This window comes from Ammospiza caudacuta, chromosome Z (assembly GCF_027887145.1).
Source record: "Ammospiza caudacuta isolate bAmmCau1 chromosome Z, bAmmCau1.pri, whole genome shotgun sequence".
NCBI lineage: Eukaryota > Metazoa > Chordata > Aves > Passeriformes > Passerellidae > Ammospiza > Ammospiza caudacuta.
The window spans coordinates 72,032,523-72,059,987 of record NC_080632.1 but is presented as its reverse complement, the minus strand read 5'-3'; the positions used below and the strand labels follow the sequence as shown (position 1 = coordinate 72,059,987).

Genomic DNA, 27,465 nt, shown 5'->3' with positions numbered 1-27,465 from the left:
CCTATAGTTCCTAATTTTTTTCAATTTTCATCTCTTGCAGAAAGAAAAACAACAGAGCTTTAAATTGAACCTAACAACATATCTAACCTAACCTAACCTAACCTAACCTAACCTAATCTAATCCAACCTAATGCTAACCTAACCCAACCTAACCTAACAGCTAACCTAACAGCTAACCTAACAGCTAAACTGAGCAAATATCTACACTATCATGTTTCCTAGCTACGGCACAGCTCCTCTTCAACCTCGGGGGATGGCTGAAGCTCTGCCTAAAGATGACACATCCCCTTTTCCCTCCTCTTGGCTGGCGGGGCATCAGGGCCTCCTCAGGCGCAGGTGTCTCCTCTCCAGTCTTCCTGCACTTGCTTGGCTGAGATGATCAGAGCAGCCAGGCTGGAGGCAGGATCGCCTGAGGTCACGAAGGGATGCTGCCCAGAGGAAAAAGAACAAAGAAAGGAACTCTTACTTTCCAGGATCACTTGAGCCTGCGGGCTCAAGCAGGATTCCCTGGCTACCAGCAAGACACACAAAGAGCACTGAGGGCAGCATGTCCCCCTGCGCCTTCCTGTCCTGGCAGCTTTCTGTGCCACGTGGCCCACACTCCTCCTCCTCCTCATCCCTTCATGCAGGTGTCCTCAGCTGCCAGGGCTTTTTGCCCCTTTGCTTTTTCTTACCTGTAGGAGCTCCTGGGCAGACCAGCGCCTGTCCTCATCTGCCTGCAGGCAGCAGCGGAGGAAGTCGCGCAGGAGAGCCGAGTGGTGCCTGGGGTTCTGCAGTTTTGGGGGCCCGTTCCTTTCTAGCAGTTCAAAAACCTACAGCACATGGATGCAAGAGGACACTCCACCTGCTCCTTTGCTAGCCACACACAGCTCTCTCCACACAGAGCCCTCTTGCTAAGCTGCACCTTACCCGGAGACGGGCTTCCCGCTGGTAAGGAGCTTCCCCTTCCACCATTTCCAGCCCCATGATCCCCAGGGACCAGATGTCCACTTTGGGGCCGTAGGCTTCTCCTCTCACCACCTCCGGTGCCATCCAGCTGGGAGTGCCGACGCTGGAGCTGCGCTTGCTGTGCTCAGGGCTGAGCTGAGCACAGAGGCCAAAGTCACCTGAGGACAAAAACAAAGCCTGTCAAAGCCAGCTACCACTGGCAAAGCAGCCAAAACCATTGCCCTGACCAGGCCATGCTGAATCTAACTGAAAAAGCAGCTGAGCTCTCCTTCCACGTGCCTGGAGCCAGGCAAATAAGGCATCGGCCGCTTCAAAAACACCCTGACGATTCACGCACTGGCCAAGCCGCGCTTCTGCCCCAGTGGCCGTCACCAAAATGCAAGCGCACGGCATATGCTGGACATGCTGCAGCCCAGCAGGGATACCCACCCAACTTGACGGATCCGTCCGTGCCCACCAGGACGTTGCAACTTTTGATGTCTCTGTGGATGACTTGGCGGGAATGAAGGAAATGCAGTCCTTGCAGGCACTGAGAGAGAAAAAGGAGGGAGGGAAAGTTAACCTGCAGGATCTGATTTCATCCCACCCGCAAGGAAAGAGCTCAAGGGGATTGGCGGCTTTCTCAGGGAATTGTGAGCGAGGGCGAAACATCACGCTGCTGTCACCATGAAGAGCTTGCTGCTTCAACACTCTTGGAAGTTTTTTCTAGATTTCCAAGCAAAGGCATCTGGGCTCCCAAAAGTTCCACCGGCCTTGGGTAGGAAGCGCGCCACCTTTGGCTGGGAGGCGGCACGGCAAAGAATTTTGGGGAAGCCTAGTGGCAGCAGAAGAGGAAGCTGCTGGTGACAGCAGCACCTTCGAGCTGTTCCACAATGCATCGCCATGCAGGCTGCAATGCTAGCCTTTGAAGCTGAGGACAGCTCTTTGCCCTTAGCTTGAAATTCTGCCACCCGCATGCTGCCTTCCAGTGGCAAGCAATGTAGGACAGACAGACAGGCTCCAGGCAAACATTCCCAGGCAAAGCTGAGAAGAGGAAGAAAGAGAAATTGAGCCAGTGAGCGAGCACCAAGGCCAGAGGACAGACAGGATGGAAGAGTGCAAGAACAGAGCCTGAGGAGTGCGAGGGCACCGGCAGGCAGTACACTTCCCATGCTCTTTCTTCTCCTGTGTGGCGTGACAGCAGCAGCAGCAGCAGCAGCAGCAAAAGAAAGGTGAGAGCAAGAAATCTCGGCTCTCCTTAAGCTCCAGCTGACAAGCAGCATCCGGGCAGTCTTGGGCAAGCACAAGCGGGATCCCTCACCTCCCGACAGACAGCGCCTATCTGTCCTTCCTCCAGGTACACTGCCCTCAGCACATCAAACAAGGTGCCGCCGTCCATGAACTCCATGGCCAGCCAGAGCTCCGCATCCACCAGGTAGCTGAAAGAAGAAAACCACGGCATGGAGCAACAGAATGGGCATAGCCTCAGTCACCCCAGGGCCTGAGACAGGTTTTTGCAGCTGCTCTCCAAGCTACGGGTGCCACAAGAGACTGTTGAACACCAGCTCAACCTCCTCCCACGCTCTGGAGACACGCAGAGAAATCATCCCCAGCTCTGTTCTCTGCCAGCGACCAAAGGGCATCGTCTCTTTGCGCTTGCACCAGCTAAAGCTACATTGACACCAGAATATGCCAACCTGTCTAAGTAGGTAACGATATTGGGACTCCTGTTGTCCCTCATGGCCAGGATTTCATTGGCAGCCAGCTCCTCGGACATCTCCTCCTCGAGTGACATGATCTTGATTGCCACCTGCAATGACATTGGCCACCGGTACCTTGAGAAGACGCACCCCGCTCGAGATCACAAGGAGCACGGAGCGAGTGCTGGTGCAATGAGGCAGCACGCTGGGCCAAAGTGCCTTGTCACTAGACAGCAGAGCTTAGCAGAAGCACCAAAAGCCATCCCAAATGCATTCTGCCGCCTGAGCCTCGACTGTATTTCAGAGGAACAGCCCCTGCTGCAGACATGGAGCTGCCACCCAAACCTCCAAGCACAGCTCACAGCAGCGGGCAAAGCGCTCCAGAGCTGCAAAATGGCGTGGGGCTCTTGGCACTTTACCTGTTGTCCGCTGCTGGTGTCAAGGGCTTTATAAACAGCTCCAAACCCTCTAGAAAGACCAAAGCAGCAGAAAGAGACCTTTATCCCTCTGGCAGTGAAAGCAAGCCCAGGCAGCAGATCTCCCCAGGCTGCCTGGACGCCTTCCTTAGAAAAAATGCCTGGCTGCAGCATCTCTTCGGCCAACAGCATGTTAGCCCGTGAGCCCTCTGCCATGCGGGGCAGGCTGTCCAAGGGAACACTAAGGTGCAGCATGAAGACCAAGGGCCGCTGGAAATCTCCAAGGCGCACACCCTGCCAGGTCATTTCAGAACCTAAGGGGAACTCTCTCCTTGTGCGGGTGTGCATGCATGTGTGTGTCAAAAAAGGGAGAACAATTTGAGTCAGAAGACTGTCCTTGACAATCTGACCTTTCTTGGATGGCAAGGTGCTCTTTCAGGCCACAAAGCTGCAGGGCCAGGGCTTCTCCCAGCTCCTGCTCCTCACTGCTGCAAGCAAGACACTGCCAGCATCAACTTGTCTTTGATGAGGCCTTTGCATTGCTCTGACCGAGCAGTCCAGGCAGGCGACACGAGGTCAAGCCGGAGCCTGACCATGACTGGAGCTTGCCTGACTTCACGCTTGATATTGCACCAGCCAAAGACCTGGCCCACGCTTTTGTAAAATGAGCTGACGTCACGCTTACCCTCGCCCGAGTTCCTCAAATGCCGTGTATTTGCCCGTTGGCCGGCCCGGACTCACGATGCTCCCTGAAAGACAAAAGCAGTGCAGGGCGCTCACTCGCACACAGAGACGCCGCTGCCCAGAGCGTCCCAAAGGCAGCCCCACTGCCCGCAGCTCTGGGCCCTTTGCGGTCCCGCGGCTTCCAGCTGCTGAGACCAGCAAGTGGGAGGGCCATCTTCTCCACCTTTCATCAGGTGGCCTTTCCAAGAAGGCCTTGATTTCTTTCAAGAGCAGCATCTCACGCGATAAGCCAAAATGATGAGCCCTTAAGAAGGGGGCCCTAAGAGGTAAGCAAGGGCCTTTGCTGCCTCCGCAGTCACACCCACCATCACTGGCAGGTCCACTGCCAGGGACACAAAGTGTCTGGGCCGGAGGAGGAGTAAGAACCAGAGCCAGAAAACACCTGGGGCCAGACAGCTCCCTGGGCAATAGTCACTTGCTACGTGCCAGCCTTCTGCTCAAGCAGAAACAATCTCTGCTTTTGTCTTTGGCCCAGAAGGCAGCCCAGGCAGGGCCAAGCCAGGCCCAGCCGCCCTCACAGGCAGCAGGGACTCCCTGAGCGCTGCCGCGCTTCCTCAGAGCAGTACAACACCTTCTGCAGAGAGGCCTAAGTGCCTCTGAGACTGAGGGCCAGCATCTGGCGCAGCCTACACCCAGACACTCGCACAAGACCCTGCTCTGGCAGACAAGAAATGCACCAGACGGACGTACTCAGTGTCTTCAGGCCCTGCTCCTCCCTCATCTCGGGCTGCTGGGCTGCGCTGCTGCAGGAAGTGCCGGCAGCGGGGCTTGAGCTGGCTGCTGCAGGCCATGCTGGTCCGGCGGCACCAGGTTGAATGGCAGAGCGTGTCTTGCGCTGGGACAAGAAAGGATTGCCCGTCAGAAGGGTGGCTGGCACTCATGCCCCCCCCTAAGCGCACAGCAAAAGCAAGGCCTTGGGAAGGTGCTGCCAGCCACGGCCAGGCCTCTCCAGCTGGAGCAGTTCCCATGTCCCCTTCTCAAAGGCACCTTCGGGAGAAGCCCAAAGGCTACTTGGATCCAGCCCCTCCCGACCACCTCCATGCTCCACGTGTTCAGCTTTTCTGCAAGACACTGGCAACAAGGTATCGATGGGGCTGCCAAATCCACAAAGAGATCAGAGCAGGGCCCCAGAGCCTCGCTGCTTTCCTCCTCCTGTCTTTTCCTGGGCCGGAATGAAATCAGCCCGGAGTTGGCAGGCAACAGTCTGCTCAGAAGCCCGCAGCGTGTCCCTTCTCTGATCTGTTTCACGGATTTCCCTTCTCTATGGCAGCCTTTAGAGAGCGGCCCTTGGGAGCCGCCTTCCAGCCCTGCCCAGACCCACCCGCCCTTTTACAATGCAGGGCTGCCGAGGATTCTCCTCTCCAAACTCTGCTCTGACCGGCTGGAAGTGAAGCACAGCCTGAAGCTAATTAGTCCACGGAGACAGCAGGTCCCTTCCAGGGGCCAGTGTCTGCCAGGTACCCTGCAAGGCTGTCAACTGCGTATTTGGGCCGCGCGGTCCGCTGACCACAGGCAGCCTGCACTGACAATGGGCACAAGGGGCTGACTCCTGCACTGAGAGTCACTCAATGCTGCCTCCTGTCTGATCCCAAGAGACACTCTGGCGCCCTCTCAGCATCCCAGCTTCAATGTCAAACTTCAGAACCCATTGGCCAGGGCTCCCCAGCTTGCCTGAAGCCGCACTACGTCACAGCAGGCACACGGCTGCCAGCATCTTCAGCCACGAGCAACAAGGGCTGCTCCAAAACGGGTAGCCTGGCCGTGCGCCAAAGGCAGTGCCAAGCTCAGCTGTCACTTACTGGCTCTGCAAGTTCAGGCTGTGAAGGGACAGCGGCTGAAGGTTTCATCTTCCTTTGCTCCTCTTCATCCTCTTCCTCAATGACAGAGGCAGCCAGAGGAGCTGCTGACCCTGCTGTTGTGCCCTGCAGGCAGACAGAAGTGAGAGAGATGGGCAAAAGCCAGTGCCTTAGGAGCTGCTTTCTATTGAGCTGGGAAAGCACCCAGAAGAAGGGCAAATCATAGACTTTGATACAAGTGGGCCTCTGAGTCACGCAAAGCCGAGGAAGCTGGCTGAACGAGCTGCTACTCCATCTTGCTGTGCATTTGAGCTTCCCTGCTGCCTAGAAGCAGCAAGATGCCTTGGAGCTGTCCCTTTTGCCTTTCATCTCTTGAAAGGCTTTTCACTGGAAAATCAGCAAACAGCCAGTGCTCCCTTTGCTACTGCTGATGCCACCGGGCAGCTGGCCTTTCCTTCAGCCTCCCACGCCGGCACTCCACACTCGGCTGCAACAGGCCAAGCTGGCAGAATTGCTGCACAATTCTCACACGCCAGCAACGTCTCAGCTTCCTTTGCCACTCACCAAAGGACAGGCTTGTCTCCATCCGCGTGTCAGGTGACCTGCAGCCAGCAAGGCAAAAGGAACCAGAGGCCCTTAGAAAAGTGCCTGTGCTGGCCACTCCCACAGCACAAGGCAGTCCCAACACAGAGCATTTCCCTTTCCCAACATGCCTCCAGGAGCAACAGCTCTTTCCCACAGCAAGCAAGAGAACAAGAAGGACCCTAGAGGAGCCTCTGGCTACATTTGGGCCTCTTTTGCCAAGAGAGAAATAGGAAGACGGTGCTGGAAATGCCCGCTGCTCTTCAAAACTTTGAGCTTCTCTTGTGCCTAACAGCTCAAGCTACATTTCCCTCTTCCCTTTCCTGCATTTTCCATATACATTCTTTTAAATTGCACGCCCTAATTCCCATCCCTTGGCTGAAGATGATAGCCCAGCAAAGCTTCCACAAAGGGTCCCTTCCCTGTGGCAGCTCCCTGCTGAAGCAGCCCAGGAACAGCTGCTGGGCTCAGCAGCAAACCCTCCCTGCACTGGAGTTTGTGCTGCATGGCCAAGGCAATCGCAGTCTTGGCACAGCATCAAAGGCTCAAGTCATGCAGCCAAGGCCTCTAAGGGGTAGAATATGGAGCAAAAGGTGCTTTCCTTCACTCCTGGAGAGAACCAGTGAGTTGGTAGAAATACTTCTGAGGATCTGCCCTCAGAGTCTGCAATTTGCAGCTTGTCTTGCTTGAAGCAGCAAGCTGAGGAAATGACAGACTCCGCTGCCGCGCACTCTCCCGGGGAGGGAAGGCAACCGCTGCAGGTTGCATGGCAAATAGTCTGCACGCGCTACCCAGTACAGATGCCCCCTTTGTAGCTGATGCTGCTGGCAGGACATTGACCAAAGCAGTGGCACCTTCACGGCCATTCTGTTCCCAAAGAAACTGGGCCACTGCTGCGGCATAAAGAGCAGAGCCAAGCAAAAGTCGGGCAATGCCAGCCCCAGGAGAAACCTTTACTTACGAGTCAGCTGGGTCAGGTAGTAGCCAGAATAGACAACAGAAAAGATGGTGCAAACGGCGGCACAGACTTGCCCAATCATTTTGGCAGTGCTGTGCGCGTTTGCACGCTGAGTGCCAGCCAAGGGAAAGCCAAGACTCCTCTCGGGGTGCAGGCCGTCTGCTGAGAGCTCCTTGAGCACAAGGATCCTCCTGCAGGGAGCCAGCGGAAGAGCTGCTCTGGACGACCAGGCCTGGCGCGCACCGGGACAACGCTGTGCTGACAGCACTGTGACGTGGCACCTCTGGCTTGACCTCACAATGGCAGCTGCTCTGTGGCTTTCTTGTGCCCAGCAAGACAACCTTGTGTACAGCTGATGCAAAAGAAAAGCCTGGGAAATTCTCCTCACTCACAAAGGCAGTGCTCAAGGCATGCCAGGGGAACTCAGAAAATGCACCAATCCAAGCGGCATCCAAGCAATGCAAGCAAACATGACTCTTGGTCCCAAAAGCTTTGACTGAAAGCAAGTCTGCTTCTTCTAGGTGGCATCCTAGCTGGTTTGGAAAAGCCTAACTTCTTCAGTGACATTTAGATGGCAAACGAAGCAAAGATAATAAATTTCCAGGACTATTGTAGGCTGCAGTTGCTCCTGGAGCACGCGGGTGCATGCTGACCTATGGAGGGGCTTTACAGCTGGCCTGCAAGCAAAGCCGAGTTCATGGAAGAAATAGCAGTTGATGGTTTTTGAGTGTATCCATAGCAAGGAAGAAGACAAGGCCGTCAGCATGGAAACCCATTAGAAGAGATTCAGGAAAAGTTGTGTATGCTAGACTAGGTGCCGAAGTAGATGTGCATACGTGCCTTATAAATTTCTGTAAAACTTTTGCCAGTTGTATTGACGTTAATTGCTTTGCACCAATGGATAGAAGAAGTTATTGTGATGTAGTTAGTGACTTGAGATCACGCTTTGTTAAGAGTGTATAAGCTGGAGAACATGCAGAATAAAACAAACAAACCTTTTTCTTCTTGGACCCTGATCACGTGTGTATGCCACGTCCGGCCTAACGGTGACGCTTGCCCCATCTCTGGGTCAAGAAACAAGTCTTGTCTGACTGGTAACTTTTCAACAAGCTGAGAAAGAAATTAGTAGCTGGACATGCAGATTTCTGAAGAGAGGAAAGAAAAGTGTTGACAAGAATAAACCTAAGTTTTCAATGCTTGAAGCACTCAAAAATAACATGTTTTGGGATAGTGTACCATATGTTAGACAGAGTTAAAACAAACCACAACTCATTAGTATCTGGACTTCATTGCCCACTCTGCTTAGAGATGTTGCTTGAAGGCACTTGGTGTCAAGGATCCAGTTCCTGTAGATCACTGTCGACGTAGATCAAAATCCTCCCAACAAATCAGTGTCAAAACCAGCAAGAGTGAGACTTTTGTCCTTGGCAGTAGCTTCCAGGTGCTCCTGGAAGTCACCAGGCCTTGACACAAAGATGTGTATTCAACGGAGGGAGAGAAGCATCATGCTTAGCTCTAAATGTGACCTTTGCTAGCAGATCACACTAGCAGGCAATAAATTACATTTGTTCTGCACTTCGGCAGAGCCAAGATTGGAATCAAAGTCTAGATCACAGGAGAAGATCACACGAGCCTCAGCTTTTCCAGAAGAGGAAAAATACAAAGGATAGTAAATTTGCGTTGGGTTTACAGGCTATTTTTGCAGATCGATAGACAAGGGATGAAGCTTAAAAGATGAGAGCAAAGGAAAATCAACAGATATGCTGAAAGTGAGTGAAGAGTAAGGGGACCTCAAATTAACTGAAAAGCTGCACAGAAAGCTTCTCTACTTTGTGCACTTGCCTCAAGTTTTCAATGGCAAAATCTAGGAGTACTTCAAACTTATTTTTATTAATTCTAGAAGAAAGACAATCAAAACGGTGTACTTCTGCTTACAGTATCAAGTAAAGCACAGGAAGCCATTAGAGTAAGAAAAATTGTGTTCAGACGGCTGAGGCAGCCTTAGGGGTAGGAGGAATGGGGAGGCGTGGAAATCAGGCCTGTGGGCAACATTCAAGGAGCATCCAGTCCCTGAGCAGTCCCTCTCAGTGGGTATGCCAGCAGATGGAGGCGAAATGGAGCCACAGCTGGGTGGGAAAAGGGCCGGGGTGGGGAGCCGTGCTCAGCAGGGGCTCCTGCATCAAATTGCTCAATGACAGGTGTGCTATGCTGTGTGCATGTTTCCAACACCTGGCAACAGCAGGCTGGCCCAGAGGTGGGAAAAGGCCAAGGAGGCAGCAGAGTGGGAATGGGGCTCTGCAGGAGGCCCTGGTGGTTGCACACCCCTGTAGGGGATGAGGCTGGCCCAGAGGGTCCCTGGGGGTCTGGGGTGAAAAGCGGGGAAAAGAGAAGCAGGGAGGAAATGCCAGATGCTGCCGCTGTGAGAATGCCATTCCATCCCACAGGTGACATAGTGAGAGGAGGGTGGCAACAAAATGGTGATTGCTGCTGATCAGCCTGACATCTGATCAAGACAAGAGGCCCAGAAAGGACTGCACATCTGCCTCCTAGTGCTGTCCTGAATGGCAGCTCATTACCTGGTGTTCATTACCTGTAGGTCTCTCAGCTTCCCACAGGCATGCCACACTTCAGGTAAGCAAAGCTGCTTACCTCACTATGTTCTTTGGGCCTCTGAAAGGGACTGTCCACTTAGCTACAGCCTGGCAAGGAAGGGAGTCTTACAACACTCTGGATATTTTCGACTTTTATTGACACTCGGGCTGAAACAAAGTATCCCCTCGCTGCTTCTTCATCTTCATCATTCTGTCCTGCAGGTGGCCTGCTCAGGCTGACAGCTTGGAGCGCCTGCAGGCTCCAGTTCTGCTGCAGCCCAGCTTTTCCTCTCACTGCTTAATTCTTATTATGACAATTCTTTCATTTCTACTTCAAAGCTTCCCTAAATTAACAACACTCTATCCTAAGCTAAACAATCCTCTACTATCCAAGCTGTCTACGTTCTATAGTCCTTAAAAGTTGATCCCTATAGTTCCTAATTTTTTTCAATTTTCATCTCTTGCAGAAAGAAAAACAACAGAGCTTTAAATTGAACCTAACAACATATCTAACCTAACCTAACCTAACCTAATCTAATCCAACCTAATGCTAACCTAACCCAACCTAACCTAACTGCTAACCTAACAGCTAACCTAACAGCTAAACTGAGCAAATATCTACACTATCATGTTTCCTGGCTACGGCACAGCTCTCTTCAACCTCGGGGGATGGCTGAAGCTCTGCCTAAAGATGACACATCCCCTTTTCCCTCCTCTTGGCTGGCGGGGCATCAGGGCCTCCTCAGGCGCAGGTGTCTCCTCTCCAGTCTTCCTGCACTTGCTTGGCTGAGATGATCAGAGCAGCCAGGCTGGAGGCAGGATCGCCTGAGGTCACGAAGGGATGCTGCCCAGAGGAAAAAGAACAAAGAAAGGAACTCTTACTTTCCAGGATCACTTGAGCCTGCGGGCTCAAGCAGGATTCCCTGGCTACCAGCAAGACACACAAAGAGCACTGAGGGCAGCATGTCCCCCTGCGCCTTCCTGTCCTGGCAGCTTTCTGTGCCACGTGGCCCACACTCCTCCTCCTCCTCATCCCTTCATGCAGGTGTCCTCAGCTGCCAGGGCTTTTTGCCCCTTTGCTTTTTCTTACCTGTAGGAGCTCCTGGGCAGACCAGCGCCTGTCCTCATCTGCCTGCAGGCAGCAGCGGAGGAAGTCGCGCAGGAGAGCCGAGTGGTGCCTGGGGTTCTGCAGTTTTGGGGGCCCGTTCCTTTCTAGCAGTTCAAAAACCTACAGCACATGGATGCAAGAGGACACTCCACCTGCTCCTTTGCTAGCCACACACAGCTCTCTCCACACAGAGCCCTCTTGCTAAGCTGCACCTTACCCGGAGACGGGCTTCCCGCTGGTAAGGAGCTTCCCCTTCCACCATTTCCAGCCCCATGATCCCCAGGGACCAGATGTCCACTTTGGGGCCGTAGGCTTCTCCTCTCACCACCTCCGGTGCCATCCAGCTGGGAGTGCCGACGCTGGAGCTGCGCTTGCTGTGCTCAGGGCTGAGCTGAGCACAGAGGCCAAAGTCACCTGAGGACAAAAACAAAGCCTGTCAAAGCCAGCTACCACTGGCAAAGCAGCCAAAACCATTGCCCTGACCAGGCCATGCTGAATCTAACTGAAAAAGCAGCTGAGCTCTCCTTCCACGTGCCTGGAGCCAGGCAAATAAGGCATCGGCCGCTTCAAAAACACCCTGACGATTCACGCACTGGCCAAGCCGCGCTTCTGCCCCAGTGGCCGTCACCAAAATGCAAGCACACGGCATATGCTGGACATGCTGCAGCCCAGCAGGGATACCCACCCAACTTGACGGATCCGTCCGTGCCCACCAGGACGTTGCAACTTTTGATGTCTCTGTGGATGACTTGGCGGGAATGAAGGAAATGCAGTCCTTGCAGGCACTGAGAGAGAAAAAGGAGGGAGGGAAAGTTAACCTGCAGGATCTGATTTCATCCCACCCGCAAGGAAAGAGCTCAACGGGATTGGCGGTTTCTCAGGGAATTGTGAGCGAGGGCAAAACATCACGCTGCTGTCACCATGAAGAGCTTGCTGCTTCAACACTCTTGGAAGTTTTTTCTAGATTTCCAAGCAAAGGCATCTGGGCTCCCAAAAGTTCCACCGGCCTTGGGTAGGAAGCGCGCCACCTTTGGCTGGGAGGCGGCACGGCAAAGAATTTTGGGGAAGCCTAGTGGCAGCAGAAGAGGAAGCTGCTGGTGACAGCAGCACCTTCGAGCTGTTCCACAATGCATCGCCATGCAGGCTGCAATGCTAGCTTTTGAAGCTGAGGACAGCTCTTTGCCCTTAGCTTGAAATTCTGCCACCCGCATGCTGCCTTCCAGTGGCAAGCAATGTAGGATAGACAGACAGGCTCCAGGCAAACATTCCCAGGCAAAGCTGAGAAGAGGAAGAAAGAGAAATTGAGCCAGTGAGCGAGCACCAAGGCCAGAGGACAGACAGGATGGAAGAGTGCAAGAACAGAGCCTGAGGAGTGCGAGGGCACCGGCAGGCAGTACACTTCCCATGCTCTTTCTTCTCCTGTGTGGCGTGACAGCAGCAGCAGCAGCAGCAGCAGCAAAAGAAAGGTGAGAGCAAGAAATCTCGGCTCTCCTTAAGCTCCAGCTGACAAGCAGCATCCGGGCAGTCTTGGGCAAGCACAAGCGGGATCCCTCACCTCCCGACAGACAGCGCCTATCTGTCCTTCCTCCAGGTACACTGCCCTCAGCACATCAAACAAGGTGCCGCCGTCCATGAACTCCATGGCCAGCCAGAGCTCCGCATCCACCAGGTAGCTGAAAGAAGAAAACCACGGCATGGAGCAACAGAATGGGCATAGCCTCAGTCACCCCAGGGCCTGAGACAGGTTTTTGCAGCTGCTCTCCAAGCTACGGGTGCCACAAGAGACTGTTGAACACCAGCTCCACCTCCTCCCACGCTCTGGAGACACGCAGAGAAATCATCCCCAGCTCTGTTCTCTGCCAGCGACCAAAGGGCATCGTCTCTTTGCGCTTGCACCAGCTAAAGCTACATTGACACCAGAATATGCCAACCTGTCTAAGTAGGTAACGATATTGGGACTCCTGTTGTCCCTCATGGCCAGGATTTCATTGGCAGCCAGCTCCTCGGACATCTCCTCCTCGAGTGACATGATCTTGATTGCCACCTGCAATGACATTGGCCACCGGTACCTTGAGAAGACGCACCCCGCTCGAGATCACAAGGAGCACGGAGCGAGTGCTGGTGCAATGAGGCAGCACGCTGGGCCAAAGTGCCTTGTCACTAGACAGCAGAGCTTAGCAGAAGCACCAAAAGCCATCCCAAATGCATTCTGCCGCCTGAGCCTCGACTGTATTTCAGAGGAACAGCCCCTGCTGCAGACATGGAGCTGCCACCCAAACCTCCAAGCACAGCTCACAGCAGCGGGCAAAGCGCTCCAGAGCTGCAAAATGGCGTGGGGCTCTTGGCACTTTACCTGTTGTCCGCTGCTGGTGTCAAGGGCTTTATAAACAGCTCCAAACCCTCTAGAAAGACCAAAGCAGCAGAAAGAGACCTTTATCCCTCTGGCAGTGAAAGCAAGCCCAGGCAGCAGATCTCCCCAGGCTGCCTGGACGCCTTCCTTAGAAAAAATGCCTGGCTGCAGCATCTCTTCGGCCAACAGCATGTTAGCCCGTGAGCCCTCTGCCATGCGGGGCAGGCTGTCCAAGGGAACACTAAGGTGCAGCATGAAGACCAAGGGCCGCTGGAAATCTCCAAGGCGCACACCCTGCCAGGTCATTTCAGAACCTAAGGGGAACTCTCTCCTTGTGCGGGTGTGCATGCATGTGTGTGTCAAAAAAGGGAGAACAATTTGAGTCAGAAGACTGTCCTTGACAATCTGACCTTTCTTGGATGGCAAGGTGCTCTTTCAGGCCACAAAGCTGCAGGGCCAGGGCTTCTCCCAGCTCCTGCTCCTCACTGCTGCAAGCAAGACACTGCCAGCATCAACTTGTCTTTGATGAGGCCTTTGCATTGCTCTGACCGAGCAGTCCAGGCAGGCGACACGAGGTCAAGCCGGAGCCTGACCATGACTGGAGCTTGCCTGACTTCACGCTTGATATTGCACCAGCCAAAGACCTGGCCCACGCTTTTGTAAAATGAGCTGACGTCACGCTTACCCTCGCCCGAGTTCCTCAAATGCCGTGTATTTGCCCGTTGGCCGGCCCGGACTCACGATGCTCCCTGAAAGACAAAAGCAGTGCAGGGCGCTCACTCGCACACAGAGACGCCGCTGCCCAGAGCGTCCCAAAGGCAGCCCCACTGCCCGCAGCTCTGGGCCCTTTGCGGTCCCGCGGCTTCCAGCTGCTGAGACCAGCAAGTGGGAGGGCCATCTTCTCCACCTTTCATCAGGTGGCCTTTCCAAGAAGGCCTTGATTTCTTTCAAGAGCAGCATCTCACGCGATAAGCCAAAATGATGAGCCCTTAAGAAGGGGGCCCTAAGAGGTAAGCAAGGGCCTTTGCTGCCTCCGCAGTCACACCCACCATCACTGGCAGGTCCACTGCCAGGGGCACAAAGTGTCTGGGCCGGAGGAGGAGTAAGAACCAGAGCCAGAAAACACCTGGGGCCAGACAGCTCCCTGGGCAATAGTCACTTGCTACGTGCCAGCCTTCTGCTCAAGCAGAAACAACCTCTGCTTTTGTCTTTGGCCCAGAAGGCAGCCCAGGCAGGGCCAAGCCAGGCCCAGCCGCCCTCACAGGCAGCAGGGACTCCCTGAGCGCTGCCGCGCTTCCTCAGAGCAGTACAACACCTTCTGCAGAGAGGCCTAAGTGCCTCTGAGACTGAGGGCCAGCATCTGGCGCAGCCTACACCCAGACACTCGCACAAGACCCTGCTCTGGCAGACAAGAAATGCACCAGACGGACGTACTCAGTGTCTTCAGGCCCTGCTCCTCCCTCATCTCGGGCTGCTGGGCTGCGCTGCTGCAGGAAGTGCCGGCAGCGGGGCTTGAGCTGGCTGCTGCAGGCCATGCTGGTCCGGCGGCACCAGGTTGAATGGCAGAGCGTGTCTTGCGCTGGGACAAGAAAGGATTGCCCGTCAGAAGGGTGGCTGGCACTCATGCCCCCCCCTAAGCGCACAGCAAAAGCAAGGCCTTGGGAAGGTGCTGCCAGCCACGGCCAGGCCTCTCCAGCTGGAGCAGTTCCCATGTCCCCTTCTCAAAGGCACCTTCGGGAGAAGCCCAAAGGCTACTTGGATCCAGCCCCTCCCGACCACCTCCATGCTCCACGTGTTCAGCTTTTCTGCAAGACACTGGCAACAAGGTATCGATGGGGCTGCCAAATCCACAAAGAGATCAGAGCAGGGCCCCAGAGCCTCGCTGCTTTCCTCCTCCTGTCTTTTCCTGGGCCGGAATGAAATCAGCCCGGAGTTGGCAGGCAACAGTCTGCTCAGAAGCCCGCAGCGTGTCCCTTCTCTGATCTGTTTCACGGATTTCCCTTCTCTATGGCAGCCTTTAGAGAGCGGCCCTTGGGAGCCGCCTTCCAGCCCTGCCCAGACCCACCCGCCCTTTTACAATGCAGGGCTGCCGAGGATTCTCCTCTCCAAACTCTGCTCTGACCGGCTGGAAGTGAAGCACAGCCTGAAGCTAATTAGTCCACGGAGACAGCAGGTCCCTTCCAGGGGCCAGTGTCTGCCAGGTACCCTGCAAGGCTGTCAACTGCGTATTTGGGCCGCGCTGTCCGCTGACCACAGGCAGCCTGCACTGACAACGGGCACAAGGGGCTGACTCCTGCACTGAGAGTCACTCAATGCTGCCTCCTGTCTGATCCCAAGAGACACTCTGGCGCCCTCTCAGCATCCCAGCTTCAATGTCAAACTTCAGAACCCATTGGCCAGGGCTCCCCAGCTTGCCTGAAGCCGCACTACGTCACAGCAGGCACACGGCTGCCAGCATCTTCAGCCACGAGCAACAAGGGCTGCTCCAAAACGGGTAGCCTGGCCGTGCGCCAAAGGCAGTGCCAAGCTCAGCTGTCACTTACTGGCTCTGCAAGTTCAGGCTGTGAAGGGACAGCGGCTGAAGGTTTCATCTTCCTTTGCTCCTCTTCATCCTCTTCCTCAATGACAGAGGCAGCCAGAGGAGCTGCTGACCCTGCTGTTGTGCCCTGCAGGCAGACAGAAGTGAGAGAGATGGGCAAAAGCCAGTGCCTTAGGAGCTGCTTTCTATTGAGCTGGGAAAGCACCCAGAAGAAGGGCAAATCATAGACTTTGATACAAGTGGGCCTCTGAGTCACGCAAAGCCGAGGAAGCTGGCTGAACGAGCTGCTACTCCATCTTGCTGTGCATTTGAGCTTCCCTGCTGCCTAGAAGCAGCAAGATGCCTTGGAGCTGTCCCTTTTGCCTTTCATCTCTTGAAAGGCTTTTCACTGGAAAATCAGCAAACAGCCAGTGCTCCCTTTGCTACTGCTGATGCCACCGGGCAGCTGGCCTTTCCTTCAGCCTCCCACGCCGGCACTCCACACTCGGCTGCAACAGGCCAAGCTGGCAGAATTGCTGCACAATTCTCACACGCCAGCAACGTCTCAGCTTCCTTTGCCACTCACCAAAGGACAGGCTTGTCTCCATCCGCGTGTCAGGTGACCTGCAGCCAGCAAGGCAAAAGGAACCAGAGGCCCTTAGAAAAGTGCCTGTGCTGGCCACTCCCACAGCACAAGGCAGTCCCAACACAGAGCATTTCCCTTTCCCAACATGCCTCCAGGAGCAACAGCTCTTTCCCACAGCAAGCAAGAGAACAAGAAGGACGCTAGAGGAGCCTCTGGCTACATTTGGGCCTCTTTTGCCAAGAGAGAAATAGGAAGACGGTGCTGGAAATGCCCGCTGCTCTTCAAAACTTTGAGCTTCTCTTGTGCCTAACAGCTCAAGCTACATTTCCCTCTTCCCTTTCCTGCATTTTCCATATACATTCTTTTAAATTGCACGCCCTAATTCCCATCCCTTGGCTGAAGATGATAGCCCAGCAAAGCTTCCACAAAGGGTCCCTTCCCTGTGGCAGCTCCCTGCTGAAGCAGCCCAGGAACAGCTGCTGGGCTCAGCAGCAAACCCTCCCTGCACTGGAGTTTGTGCTGCATGGCCAAGGCAATCGCAGTCTTGGCACAGCATCAAAGGCTCAAGTCATGCAGCCAAGGCCTCTAAGGGGTAGAATATGGAGCAAAAGGTGCTTTCCTTCACTCCTGGAGAGAACCACTGAGTTGGTAGAAATACTTCTGAGGATCTGCCCTCAGAGTCTGCAATTTGCAGCTTGTCTTGCTTGAAGCAGCAAGCTGAGGAAATGACAGACTCCGCTGCCGCGCACTCTCCCGGGGAGGGAAGGCAACCGCTGCAGGTTGCATGGCAAATAGTCTGCACGCGCTACCCAGTACAGATGCCCCCTTTGTAGCTGATGCTGCTGGCAGGACATTGACCAAAGCAGTGGCACCTTCACGGCCATTCTGTTCCCAAAGAAACTGGGCCACTGCTGCGGCATAAAGAGCAGAGCCAAGCAAAAGTCGGGCAATGCCAGCCCCAGGAGAAACCTTTACTTACGAGTCAGCTGGGTCAGGTAGTAGCCAGAATAGACAACAGAAAAGATGGTGCAAACGGCGGCACAGACTTGCCCAATCATTTTGGCAGTGCTGTGCGCGTTTGCACGCTGAGTGCCAGCCAAGGGAAAGCCAAGACTCCTCTCGGGGTGCAGGCCGTCTGCTGAGAGCTCCTTGAGCACAAGGATCCTCCTGCAGGGAGCCAGCGGAAGAGCTGCTCTGGACGACCAGGCCTGGCGCGCACCGGGACAATGCTGTGCTGACAGCACTGTGACGTGGCACCTCTGGCTTGACCTCACAATGGCAGCTGCTCTGTGGCTTTCTTGTGCCCAGCAAGACAACCTTGTGTACAGCTGATGCAAAAGAAAAGCCTGGGAAATTCTCCTCACTCACAAAGGCAGTGCTCAAGGCATGCCAGGGGAACTCAGAAAATGCACCAATCCAAGCGGCATCCAAGCAATGCAAGCAAACATGACTCTTGGTCCCAAAAGCTTTGACTGAAAGCAAGTCTGCTTCTTCTAGGTGGCATCCTAGCTGGTTTGGAAAAGCCTAACTTCTTCAGTGACATTTAGATGGCAAACGAAGCAAAGATAATAAATTTCCAGGACTATTGTAGGCTGCAGTTGCTCCTGGAGCACGCGGGTGCATGCTGACCTATGGAGGGGCTTTACAGCTGGCCTGCAAGCAAAGCCGAGTTCATGGAAGAAATAGCAGTTGATGGTTTTTGAGTGTATCCATAGCAAGGAAGAAGACAAGGCCGTCAGCATGGAAACCCATTAGAAGAGATTCAGGAAAAGTTGTGTATGCTAGACTAGGTGCCGAAGTAGATGTGCATACGTGCCTTATAAATTTCTGTAAAACTTTTGCCAGTTGTATTGACGTTAATTGCTTTGCACCAATGGATAGAAGAAGTTATTGTGATGTAGTTAGTGACTTGAGATCACGCTTTGTTAAGAGTGTATAAGCTGGAGAACATGCAGAATAAAACAAACAAACCTTTTTCTTCTTGGACCCTGATCACGTGTGTATGCCACGTCCGGCCTAACGGTGACGCTTGCCCCATCTCTGGGTCAAGAAACAAGTCTTGTCTGACTGGTAACTTTTCAACAAGCTGAGAAAGAAATTAGTAGCTGGACATGCAGATTTCTGAAGAGAGGAAAGAAAAGTGTTGACAAGAATAAACCTAAGTTTTCAATGCCTGAAGCACTCAAAAATAACATGTTTTGGGATAGTGTACCATATGTTAGACAGAGTTAAAACAAACCACAACTCATTAGTATCTGGACTTCATTGCCCACTCTGCTTAGAGATGTTGCTTGAAGGCACTTGGTGTCAAGGATCCAGTTCCTGTAGATCACTGTCGACGTAGATCAAAATCCTCCCAACAAATCAGTGTCAAAACCAGCAAGAGTGAGACTTTTGTCCTTGGCAGTAGCTTCCAGGTGCTCCTGGAAGTCACCAGGCCTTGACACAAAGATGTGTATTCAACGGAGGGAGAGAAGCATCATGCTTAGCTCTAAATGTGACCTTTGCTAGCAGATCACACTAGCAGGCAATAAATTACATTTGTTCTGCACTTCGGCAGAGCCAAGATTGGAATCAAAGTCTAGATCACAGGAGAAGATCACACGAGCCTCAGCTTTTCCAGAAGAGGAAAAATACAAAGGATAGTAAATTTGCGTTGGGTTTACAGGCTATTTTTGCAGATCGATAGACAAGGGATGAAGCTTAAAAGATGAGAGCAAAGGAAAATCAACAGATATGCTGAAAGTGAGTGAAGAGTAAGGGGACCTCAAATTAACTGAAAAGCTGCACAGAAAGCTTCTCTACTTTGTGCACTTGCCTCAAGTTTTCAATGGCAAAATCTAGGAGTACTTCAAACTTATTTTTATTAATTCTAGAAGAAAGACAATCAAAACGGTGTACTTCTGCTTACAGTATCAAGTAAAGCACAGGAAGCCATTAGAGTAAGAAAAATTGTGTTCAGACGGCTGAGGCAGCCTTAGGGGTAGGAGGAATGGGGAGGCGTGGAAATCAGGCCTGTGGGCAACATTCAAGGAGCATCCAGTCCCTGAGCAGTCCCTCTCAGTGGGTATGCCAGCAGATGGAGGCGAAATGGAGCCACAGCTGGGTGGGAAAAGGGCCGGGGTGGGGAGCCGTGCTCAGCAGGGGCTCCTGCATCAAATTGCTCAATGACAGGTGTGCTATGCTGTGTGCATGTTTCCAACACCTGGCAACAGCAGGCTGGCCCAGAGGTGGGAAAAGGCCAAGGAGGCAGCAGAGTGGGAATGGGGCTCTGCAGGAGGCCCTGGTGGTTGCACACCCCTGTAGGGGATGAGGCTGGCCCAGAGGGTCCCTGGGGGTCTGGGGTGAAAAGCGGGGAAAAGAGAAGCAGGGAGGAAATGCCAGATGCTGCCGCTGTGAGAATGCCATTCCATCCCACAGGTGACATAGTGAGAGGAGGGTGGCAACAAAATGGTGATTGCTGCTGATCAGCCTGACATCTGATCAAGACAAGAGGCCCAGAAAGGACTGCACATCTGCCTCCTAGTGCTGTCCTGAATGGCAGCTCATTACCTGGTGTTCATTACCTGTAGGTCTCTCAGCTTCCCACAGGCATGCCACACTTCAGGTAAGCAAAGCTGCTTACCTCACTATGTTCTTTGGGCCTCTGAAAGGGACTGTCCACTTAGCTACAGCCTGGCAAGGAAGGGAGTCTTACAACACTCTGGATATTTTCGACTTTTATTGACACTCGGGCTGAAACAAAGTATCCCCTCGCTGCTTCTTCATCTTCATCATTCTGTCCTGCAGGTGGCCTGCTCAGGCTGACAGCTTGGAGCGCCTGCAGGCTCCAGTTCTGCTGCAGCCCAGCTTTTCCTCTCACTGCTTAATTCTTATTATGACAATTCTTTCATTTCTACTTCAAAGCTTCCCTAAATTAACAACACTCTATCCTAAGCTAAACAATCCTCTACTATCCAAGCTGTCTACGTTCTATAGTCCTTAAAAGTTGATCCCTATAGTTCCTAATTTTTTTCAATTTTCATCTCTTGCAGAAAGAAAAACAACAGAGCTTTAAATTGAACCTAACAACATATCTAACCTAACCTAACCTAACCTAATCTAATCCAACCTAATGCTAACCTAACCCAACCTAACCTAACTGCTAACCTAACAGCTAACCTAACAGCTAAACTGAGCAAATATCTACACTATCATGTTTCCTGGCTACGGCACAGCTCCTCTTCAACCTCGGGGGATGGCTGAAGCTCTGCCTAAAGATGACACATCCCCTTTTCCCTCCTCTTGGCTGGCGGGGCATCAGGGCCTCCTCAGGCGCAGGTGTCTCCTCTCCAGTCTTCCTGCACTTGCTTGGCTGAGATGATCAGAGCAGCCAGGCTGGAGGCAGGATCGCCTGAGGTCACGAAGGGATGCTGCCCAGAGGAAAAAGAACAAAGAAAGGAACTCTTACTTTCCAGGATCACTTGAGCCTGCGGGCTCAAGCAGGATTCCCTGGCTACCAGCAAGACACACAAAGAGCACTGAGGGCAGCATGTCCCCCTGCGCCTTCCTGTCCTGGCAGCTTTCTGTGCCACGTGGCCCACACTCCTCCTCCTCCTCATCCCTTCATGCAGGTGTCCTCAGCTGCCAGGGCTTTTTGCCCCTTTGCTTTTTCTTACCTGTAGGAGCTCCTGGGCAGACCAGCGCCTGTCCTCATCTGCCTGCAGGCAGCAGCGGAGGAAGTCGCGCAGGAGAGCCGAGTGGTGCCTGGGGTTCTGCAGTTTTGGGGGCCCGTTCCTTTCTAGCAGTTCAAAAACCTACAGCACATGGATGCAAGAGGACACTCCACCTGCTCCTTTGCTAGCCACACACAGCTCTCTCCACACAGAGCCCTCTTGCTAAGCTGCACCTTACCCGGAGACGGGCTTCCCGCTGGTAAGGAGCTTCCCCTTCCACCATTTCCAGCCCCATGATCCCCAGGGACCAGATGTCCACTTTGGGGCCGTAGGCTTCTCCTCTCACCACCTCCGGTGCCATCCAGCTGGGAGTGCCGACGCTGGAGCTGCGCTTGCTGTGCTCAGGGCTGAGCTGAGCACAGAGGCCAAAGTCACCTGAGGACAAAAACAAAGCCTGTCAAAGCCAGCTACCACTGGCAAAGCAGCCAAAACCATTGCCCTGACCAGGCCATGCTGAATCTAACTGAAAAAGCAGCTGAGCTCTCCTTCCACGTGCCTGGAGCCAGGCAAATAAGGCATCGGCCGCTTCAAAAACACCCTGACGATTCACGCACTGGCCAAGCCGCGCTTCTGCCCCAGTGGCCGTCACCAAAATGCAAGCGCACGGCATATGCTGGACATGCTGCAGCCCAGCAGGGATACCCACCCAACTTGACGGATCCGTCCGTGCCCACCAGGACGTTGCAACTTTTGATGTCTCTGTGGATGACTTGGCGGGAATGAAGGAAATGCAGTCCTTGCAGGCACTGAGAGAGAAAAAGGAGGGAGGGAAAGTTAACCTGCAGGATCTGATTTCATCCCACCCGCAAGGAAAGAGCTCAAGGGGATTGGCGGCTTTCTCAGGGAATTGTGAGCGAGGGCGAAACATCACGCTGCTGTCACCATGAAGAGCTTGCTGCTTCAACACTCTTGGAAGTTTTTTCTAGATTTCCAAGCAAAGGCATCTGGGCTCCCAAAAGTTCCACCGGCCTTGGGTAGGAAGCGCGCCACCTTTGGCTGGGAGGCGGCACGGCAAAGAATTTTGGGGAAGCCTAGTGGCAGCAGAAGAGGAAGCTGCTGGTGACAGCAGCACCTTCGAGCTGTTCCACAATGCATCGCCATGCAGGCTGCAATGCTAGCCTTTGAAGCTGAGGACAGCTCTTTGCCCTTAGCTTGAAATTCTGCCACCCGCATGCTGCCTTCCAGTGGCAAGCAATGTAGGACAGACAGACAGGCTCCAGGCAAACATTCCCAGGCAAAGCTGAGAAGAGGAAGAAAGAGAAATTGAGCCAGTGAGCGAGCACCAAGGCCAGAGGACAGACAGGATGGAAGAGTGCAAGAACAGAGCCTGAGGAGTGCGAGGGCACCGGCAGGCAGTACACTTCCCATGCTCTTTCTTCTCCTGTGTGGCGTGACAGCAGCAGCAGCAGCAGCAGCAGCAAAAGAAAGGTGAGAGCAAGAAATCTCGGCTCTCCTTAAGCTCCAGCTGACAAGCAGCATCCGGGCAGTCTTGGGCAAGCACAAGCGGGATCCCTCACCTCCCGACAGACAGCGCCTATCTGTCCTTCCTCCAGGTACACTGCCCTCAGCACATCAAACAAGGTGCCGCCGTCCATGAACTCCATGGCCAGCCAGAGCTCCGCATCCACCAGGTAGCTGAAAGAAGAAAACCACGGCATGGAGCAACAGAATGGGCATAGCCTCAGTCACCCCAGGGCCTGAGACAGGTTTTTGCAGCTGCTCTCCAAGCTACGGGTGCCACAAGAGACTGTTGAACACCAGCTCAACCTCCTCCCACGCTCTGGAGACACGCAGAGAAATCATCCCCAGCTCTGTTCTCTGCCAGCGACCAAAGGGCATCGTCTCTTTGCGCTTGCACCAGCTAAAGCTACATTGACACCAGAATATGCCAACCTGTCTAAGTAGGTAACGATATTGGGACTCCTGTTGTCCCTCATGGCCAGGATTTCATTGGCAGCCAGCTCCTCGGACATCTCCTCCTCGAGTGACATGATCTTGATTGCCACCTGCAATGACATTGGCCACCGGTACCTTGAGAAGACGCACCCCGCTCGAGATCACAAGGAGCACGGAGCGAGTGCTGGTGCAATGAGGCAGCACGCTGGGCCAAAGTGCCTTGTCACTAGACAGCAGAGCTTAGCAGAAGCACCAAAAGCCATCCCAAATGCATTCTGCCGCCTGAGCCTCGACTGTATTTCAGAGGAACAGCCCCTGCTGCAGACATGGAGCTGCCACCCAAACCTCCAAGCACAGCTCACAGCAGCGGGCAAAGCGCTCCAGAGCTGCAAAATGGCGTGGGGCTCTTGGCACTTTACCTGTTGTCCGCTGCTGGTGTCAAGGGCTTTATAAACAGCTCCAAACCCTCTAGAAAGACCAAAGCAGCAGAAAGAGACCTTTATCCCTCTGGCAGTGAAAGCAAGCCCAGGCAGCAGATCTCCCCAGGCTGCCTGGACGCCTTCCTTAGAAAAAATGCCTGGCTGCAGCATCTCTTCGGCCAACAGCATGTTAGCCCGTGAGCCCTCTGCCATGCGGGGCAGGCTGTCCAAGGGAACACTAAGGTGCAGCATGAAGACCAAGGGCCGCTGGAAATCTCCAAGGCGCACACCCTGCCAGGTCATTTCAGAACCTAAGGGGAACTCTCTCCTTGTGCGGGTGTGCATGCATGTGTGTGTCAAAAAAGGGAGAACAATTTGAGTCAGAAGACTGTCCTTGACAATCTGACCTTTCTTGGATGGCAAGGTGCTCTTTCAGGCCACAAAGCTGCAGGGCCAGGGCTTCTCCCAGCTCCTGCTCCTCACTGCTGCAAGCAAGACACTGCCAGCATCAACTTGTCTTTGATGAGGCCTTTGCATTGCTCTGACCGAGCAGTCCAGGCAGGCGACACGAGGTCAAGCCGGAGCCTGACCATGACTGGAGCTTGCCTGACTTCACGCTTGATATTGCACCAGCCAAAGACCTGGCCCACGCTTTTGTAAAATGAGCTGACGTCACGCTTACCCTCGCCCGAGTTCCTCAAATGCCGTGTATTTGCCCGTTGGCCGGCCCGGACTCACGATGCTCCCTGAAAGACAAAAGCAGTGCAGGGCGCTCACTCGCACACAGAGACGCCGCTGCCCAGAGCGTCCCAAAGGCAGCCCCACTGCCCGCAGCTCTGGGCCCTTTGCGGTCCCGCGGCTTCCAGCTGCTGAGACCAGCAAGTGGGAGGGCCATCTTCTCCACCTTTCATCAGGTGGCCTTTCCAAGAAGGCCTTGATTTCTTTCAAGAGCAGCATCTCACGCGATAAGCCAAAATGATGAGCCCTTAAGAAGGGGGCCCTAAGAGGTAAGCAAGGGCCTTTGCTGCCTCCGCAGTCACACCCACCATCACTGGCAGGTCCACTGCCAGGGACACAAAGTGTCTGGGCCGGAGGAGGAGTAAGAACCAGAGCCAGAAAACACCTGGGGCCAGACAGCTCCCTGGGCAATAGTCACTTGCTACGTGCCAGCCTTCTGCTCAAGCAGAAACAATCTCTGCTTTTGTCTTTGGCCCAGAAGGCAGCCCAGGCAGGGCCAAGCCAGGCCCAGCCGCCCTCACAGGCAGCAGGGACTCCCTGAGCGCTGCCGCGCTTCCTCAGAGCAGTACAACACCTTCTGCAGAGAGGCCTAAGTGCCTCTGAGACTGAGGGCCAGCATCTGGCGCAGCCTACACCCAGACACTCGCACAAGACCCTGCTCTGGCAGACAAGAAATGCACCAGACGGACGTACTCAGTGTCTTCAGGCCCTGCTCCTCCCTCATCTCGGGCTGCTGGGCTGCGCTGCTGCAGGAAGTGCCGGCAGCGGGGCTTGAGCTGGCTGCTGCAGGCCATGCTGGTCCGGCGGCACCAGGTTGAATGGCAGAGCGTGTCTTGCGCTGGGACAAGAAAGGATTGCCCGTCAGAAGGGTGGCTGGCACTCATGCCCCCCCCTAAGCGCACAGCAAAAGCAAGGCCTTGGGAAGGTGCTGCCAGCCACGGCCAGGCCTCTCCAGCTGGAGCAGTTCCCATGTCCCCTTCTCAAAGGCACCTTCGGGAGAAGCCCAAAGGCTACTTGGATCCAGCCCCTCCCGACCACCTCCATGCTCCACGTGTTCAGCTTTTCTGCAAGACACTGGCAACAAGGTATCGATGGGGCTGCCAAATCCACAAAGAGATCAGAGCAGGGCCCCAGAGCCTCGCTGCTTTCCTCCTCCTGTCTTTTCCTGGGCCGGAATGAAATCAGCCCGGAGTTGGCAGGCAACAGTCTGCTCAGAAGCCCGCAGCGTGTCCCTTCTCTGATCTGTTTCACGGATTTCCCTTCTCTATGGCAGCCTTTAGAGAGCGGCCCTTGGGAGCCGCCTTCCAGCCCTGCCCAGACCCACCCGCCCTTTTACAATGCAGGGCTGCCGAGGATTCTCCTCTCCAAACTCTGCTCTGACCGGCTGGAAGTGAAGCACAGCCTGAAGCTAATTAGTCCACGGAGACAGCAGGTCCCTTCCAGGGGCCAGTGTCTGCCAGGTACCCTGCAAGGCTGTCAACTGCGTATTTGGGCCGCGCGGTCCGCTGACCACAGGCAGCCTGCACTGACAACGGGCACAAGGGGCTGACTCCTGCACTGAGAGTCACTCAATGCTGCCTCCTGTCTGATCCCAAGAGACACTCTGGCGCCCTCTCAGCATCCCAGCTTCAATGTCAAACTTCAGAACCCATTGGCCAGGGCTCCCCAGCTTGCCTGAAGCCGCACTACGTCACAGCAGGCACACGGCTGCCAGCATCTTCAGCCACGAGCAACAAGGGCTGCTCCAAAACGGGTAGCCTGGCCGTGCGCCAAAGGCAGTGCCAAGCTCAGCTGTCACTTACTGGCTCTGCAAGTTCAGGCTGTGAAGGGACAGCGGCTGAAGGTTTCATCTTCCTTTGCTCCTCTTCATCCTCTTCCTCAATGACAGAGGCAGCCAGAGGAGCTGCTGACCCTGCTGTTGTGCCCTGCAGGCAGACAGAAGTGAGAGAGATGGGCAAAAGCCAGTGCCTTAGGAGCTGCTTTCTATTGAGCTGGGAAAGCACCCAGAAGAAGGGCAAATCATAGACTTTGATACAAGTGGGCCTCTGAGTCACGCAAAGCCGAGGAAGCTGGCTGAACGAGCTGCTACTCCATCTTGCTGTGCATTTGAGCTTCCCTGCTGCCTAGAAGCAGCAAGATGCCTTGGAGCTGTCCCTTTTGCCTTTCATCTCTTGAAAGGCTTTTCACTGGAAAATCAGCAAACAGCCAGTGCTCCCTTTGCTACTGCTGATGCCACCGGGCAGCTGGCCTTTCCTTCAGCCTCCCACGCCGGCACTCCACACTCGGCTGCAACAGGCCAAGCTGGCAGAATTGCTGCACAATTCTCACACGCCAGCAACGTCTCAGCTTCCTTTGCCACTCACCAAAGGACAGGCTTGTCTCCATCCGCGTGTCAGGTGACCTGCAGCCAGCAAGGCAAAAGGAACCAGAGGCCCTTAGAAAAGTGCCTGTGCTGGCCACTCCCACAGCACAAGGCAGTCCCAACACAGAGCATTTCCCTTTCCCAACATGCCTCCAGGAGCAACAGCTCTTTCCCACAGCAAGCAAGAGAACAAGAAGGACCCTAGAGGAGCCTCTGGCTACATTTGGGCCTCTTTTGCCAAGAGAGAAATAGGAAGACGGTGCTGGAAATGCCCGCTGCTCTTCAAAACTTTGAGCTTCTCTTGTGCCTAACAGCTCAAGCTACATTTCCCTCTTCCCTTTCCTGCATTTTCCATATACATTCTTTTAAATTGCACGCCCTAATTCCCATCCCTTGGCTGAAGATGATAGCCCAGCAAAGCTTCCACAAAGGGTCCCTTCCCTGTGGCAGCTCCCTGCTGAAGCAGCCCAGGAACAGCTGCTGGGCTCAGCAGCAAACCCTCCCTGCACTGGAGTTTGTGCTGCATGGCCAAGGCAATCGCAGTCTTGGCACAGCATCAAAGGCTCAAGTCATGCAGCCAAGGCCTCTAAGGGGTAGAATATGGAGCAAAAGGTGCTTTCCTTCACTCCTGGAGAGAACCAGTGAGTTGGTAGAAATACTTCTGAGGATCTGCCCTCAGAGTCTGCAATTTGCAGCTTGTCTTGCTTGAAGCAGCAAGCTGAGGAAATGACAGACTCCGCTGCCGCGCACTCTCCCGGGGAGGGAAGGCAACCGCTGCAGGTTGCATGGCAAATAGTCTGCACGCGCTACCCAGTACAGATGCCCCCTTTGTAGCTGATGCTGCTGGCAGGACATTGACCAAAGCAGTGGCACCTTCACGGCCATTCTGTTCCCAAAGAAACTGGGCCACTGCTGCGGCATAAAGAGCAGAGCCAAGCAAAAGTCGGGCAATGCCAGCCCCAGGAGAAACCTTTACTTACGAGTCAGCTGGGTCAGGTAGTAGCCAGAATAGACAACAGAAAAGATGGTGCAAACGGCGGCACAGACTTGCCCAATCAT

At 54.2% G+C, this 27,465-nt stretch overlaps 3 protein-coding genes across 3 annotated transcripts; all 3 read right to left on the bottom strand.

The window, feature by feature from the left end:
- Positions 1–326: 326 nt before the first annotated feature.
- Positions 327–7,205, bottom strand: LOC131571645 (serine/threonine-protein kinase PAK 3-like). Its single transcript, XM_058824424.1, has 12 exons — positions 7,127–7,205; positions 6,148–6,185; positions 5,587–5,709; positions 4,478–4,622; positions 3,729–3,792; positions 3,047–3,095; positions 2,625–2,737; positions 2,249–2,366; positions 1,378–1,477; positions 910–1,106; positions 675–812; positions 327–428 (listed from the first exon to the last, which is right to left on the bottom strand). Exons 1-12 carry the CDS (start codon positions 7,203–7,205, stop codon positions 327–329), a joined length of 1,266 nt encoding a protein of 421 aa, XP_058680407.1.
- A 3,251-nt stretch (positions 7,206–10,456) lies between these two features.
- LOC131571644 (serine/threonine-protein kinase PAK 3-like) lies at positions 10,457–17,334 on the bottom strand. Its single transcript, XM_058824423.1, has 12 exons — positions 17,256–17,334; positions 16,277–16,314; positions 15,716–15,838; positions 14,607–14,751; positions 13,858–13,921; positions 13,176–13,224; positions 12,754–12,866; positions 12,378–12,495; positions 11,508–11,607; positions 11,040–11,236; positions 10,805–10,942; positions 10,457–10,558 (listed from the first exon to the last, which is right to left on the bottom strand). Exons 1-12 carry the CDS (start codon positions 17,332–17,334, stop codon positions 10,457–10,459), a joined length of 1,266 nt encoding a protein of 421 aa, XP_058680406.1.
- A 3,252-nt stretch (positions 17,335–20,586) lies between these two features.
- Positions 20,587–27,465, bottom strand: LOC131571643 (serine/threonine-protein kinase PAK 3-like). Its single transcript, XM_058824422.1, has 12 exons — positions 27,387–27,465; positions 26,408–26,445; positions 25,847–25,969; positions 24,738–24,882; positions 23,989–24,052; positions 23,307–23,355; positions 22,885–22,997; positions 22,509–22,626; positions 21,638–21,737; positions 21,170–21,366; positions 20,935–21,072; positions 20,587–20,688 (listed from the first exon to the last, which is right to left on the bottom strand). The coding sequence occupies exons 1-12, from the start codon at positions 27,463–27,465 to the stop codon at positions 20,587–20,589; spliced, it is 1,266 nt and encodes a 421-aa protein (XP_058680405.1).

Excerpts from the sequence above, each read along its gene's own strand:
- LOC131571645 (XM_058824424.1), bottom strand. The coding sequence starts at position 7,205 with ATGATTGGGCAAGTCTGTGCCGCCGTTTGCACCATCTTTTCTGTTGTC. Across the intron at positions 3,793-4,477 it reads GCAGGGCCTGAAGACACTGA|GGAGCATCGTGAGTCCGGGC; the intron begins GTACGTCCGTCT and ends TTTGTCTTTCAG. Across the intron at positions 2,738-3,046 it reads ACACCAGCAGCGGACAACAG|GTGGCAATCAAGATCATGTC; the intron begins GTAAAGTGCCAA and ends ATGTCATTGCAG.
- LOC131571644 (XM_058824423.1), bottom strand. The coding sequence starts at position 17,334 with ATGATTGGGCAAGTCTGTGCCGCCGTTTGCACCATCTTTTCTGTTGTC. Across the intron at positions 13,225-13,857 it reads TTTGAGGAACTCGGGCGAGG|AGGGTTTGGAGCTGTTTATA; the intron begins GTAAGCGTGACG and ends TGGTCTTTCTAG. Across the intron at positions 10,559-10,804 it reads CTGCCCAGGAGCTCCTACAG|CATCCCTTCGTGACCTCAGG; the intron begins GTAAGAAAAAGC and ends TCCTCTGGGCAG.
- LOC131571643 (XM_058824422.1), bottom strand. The coding sequence starts at position 27,465 with ATGATTGGGCAAGTCTGTGCCGCCGTTTGCACCATCTTTTCTGTTGTC. Across the intron at positions 21,367-21,637 it reads GGACGGATCCGTCAAGTTGG|GTGACTTTGGCCTCTGTGCT; the intron begins GTGGGTATCCCT and ends TTTTGTCCTCAG. Across the intron at positions 20,689-20,934 it reads CTGCCCAGGAGCTCCTACAG|CATCCCTTCGTGACCTCAGG; the intron begins GTAAGAAAAAGC and ends TCCTCTGGGCAG.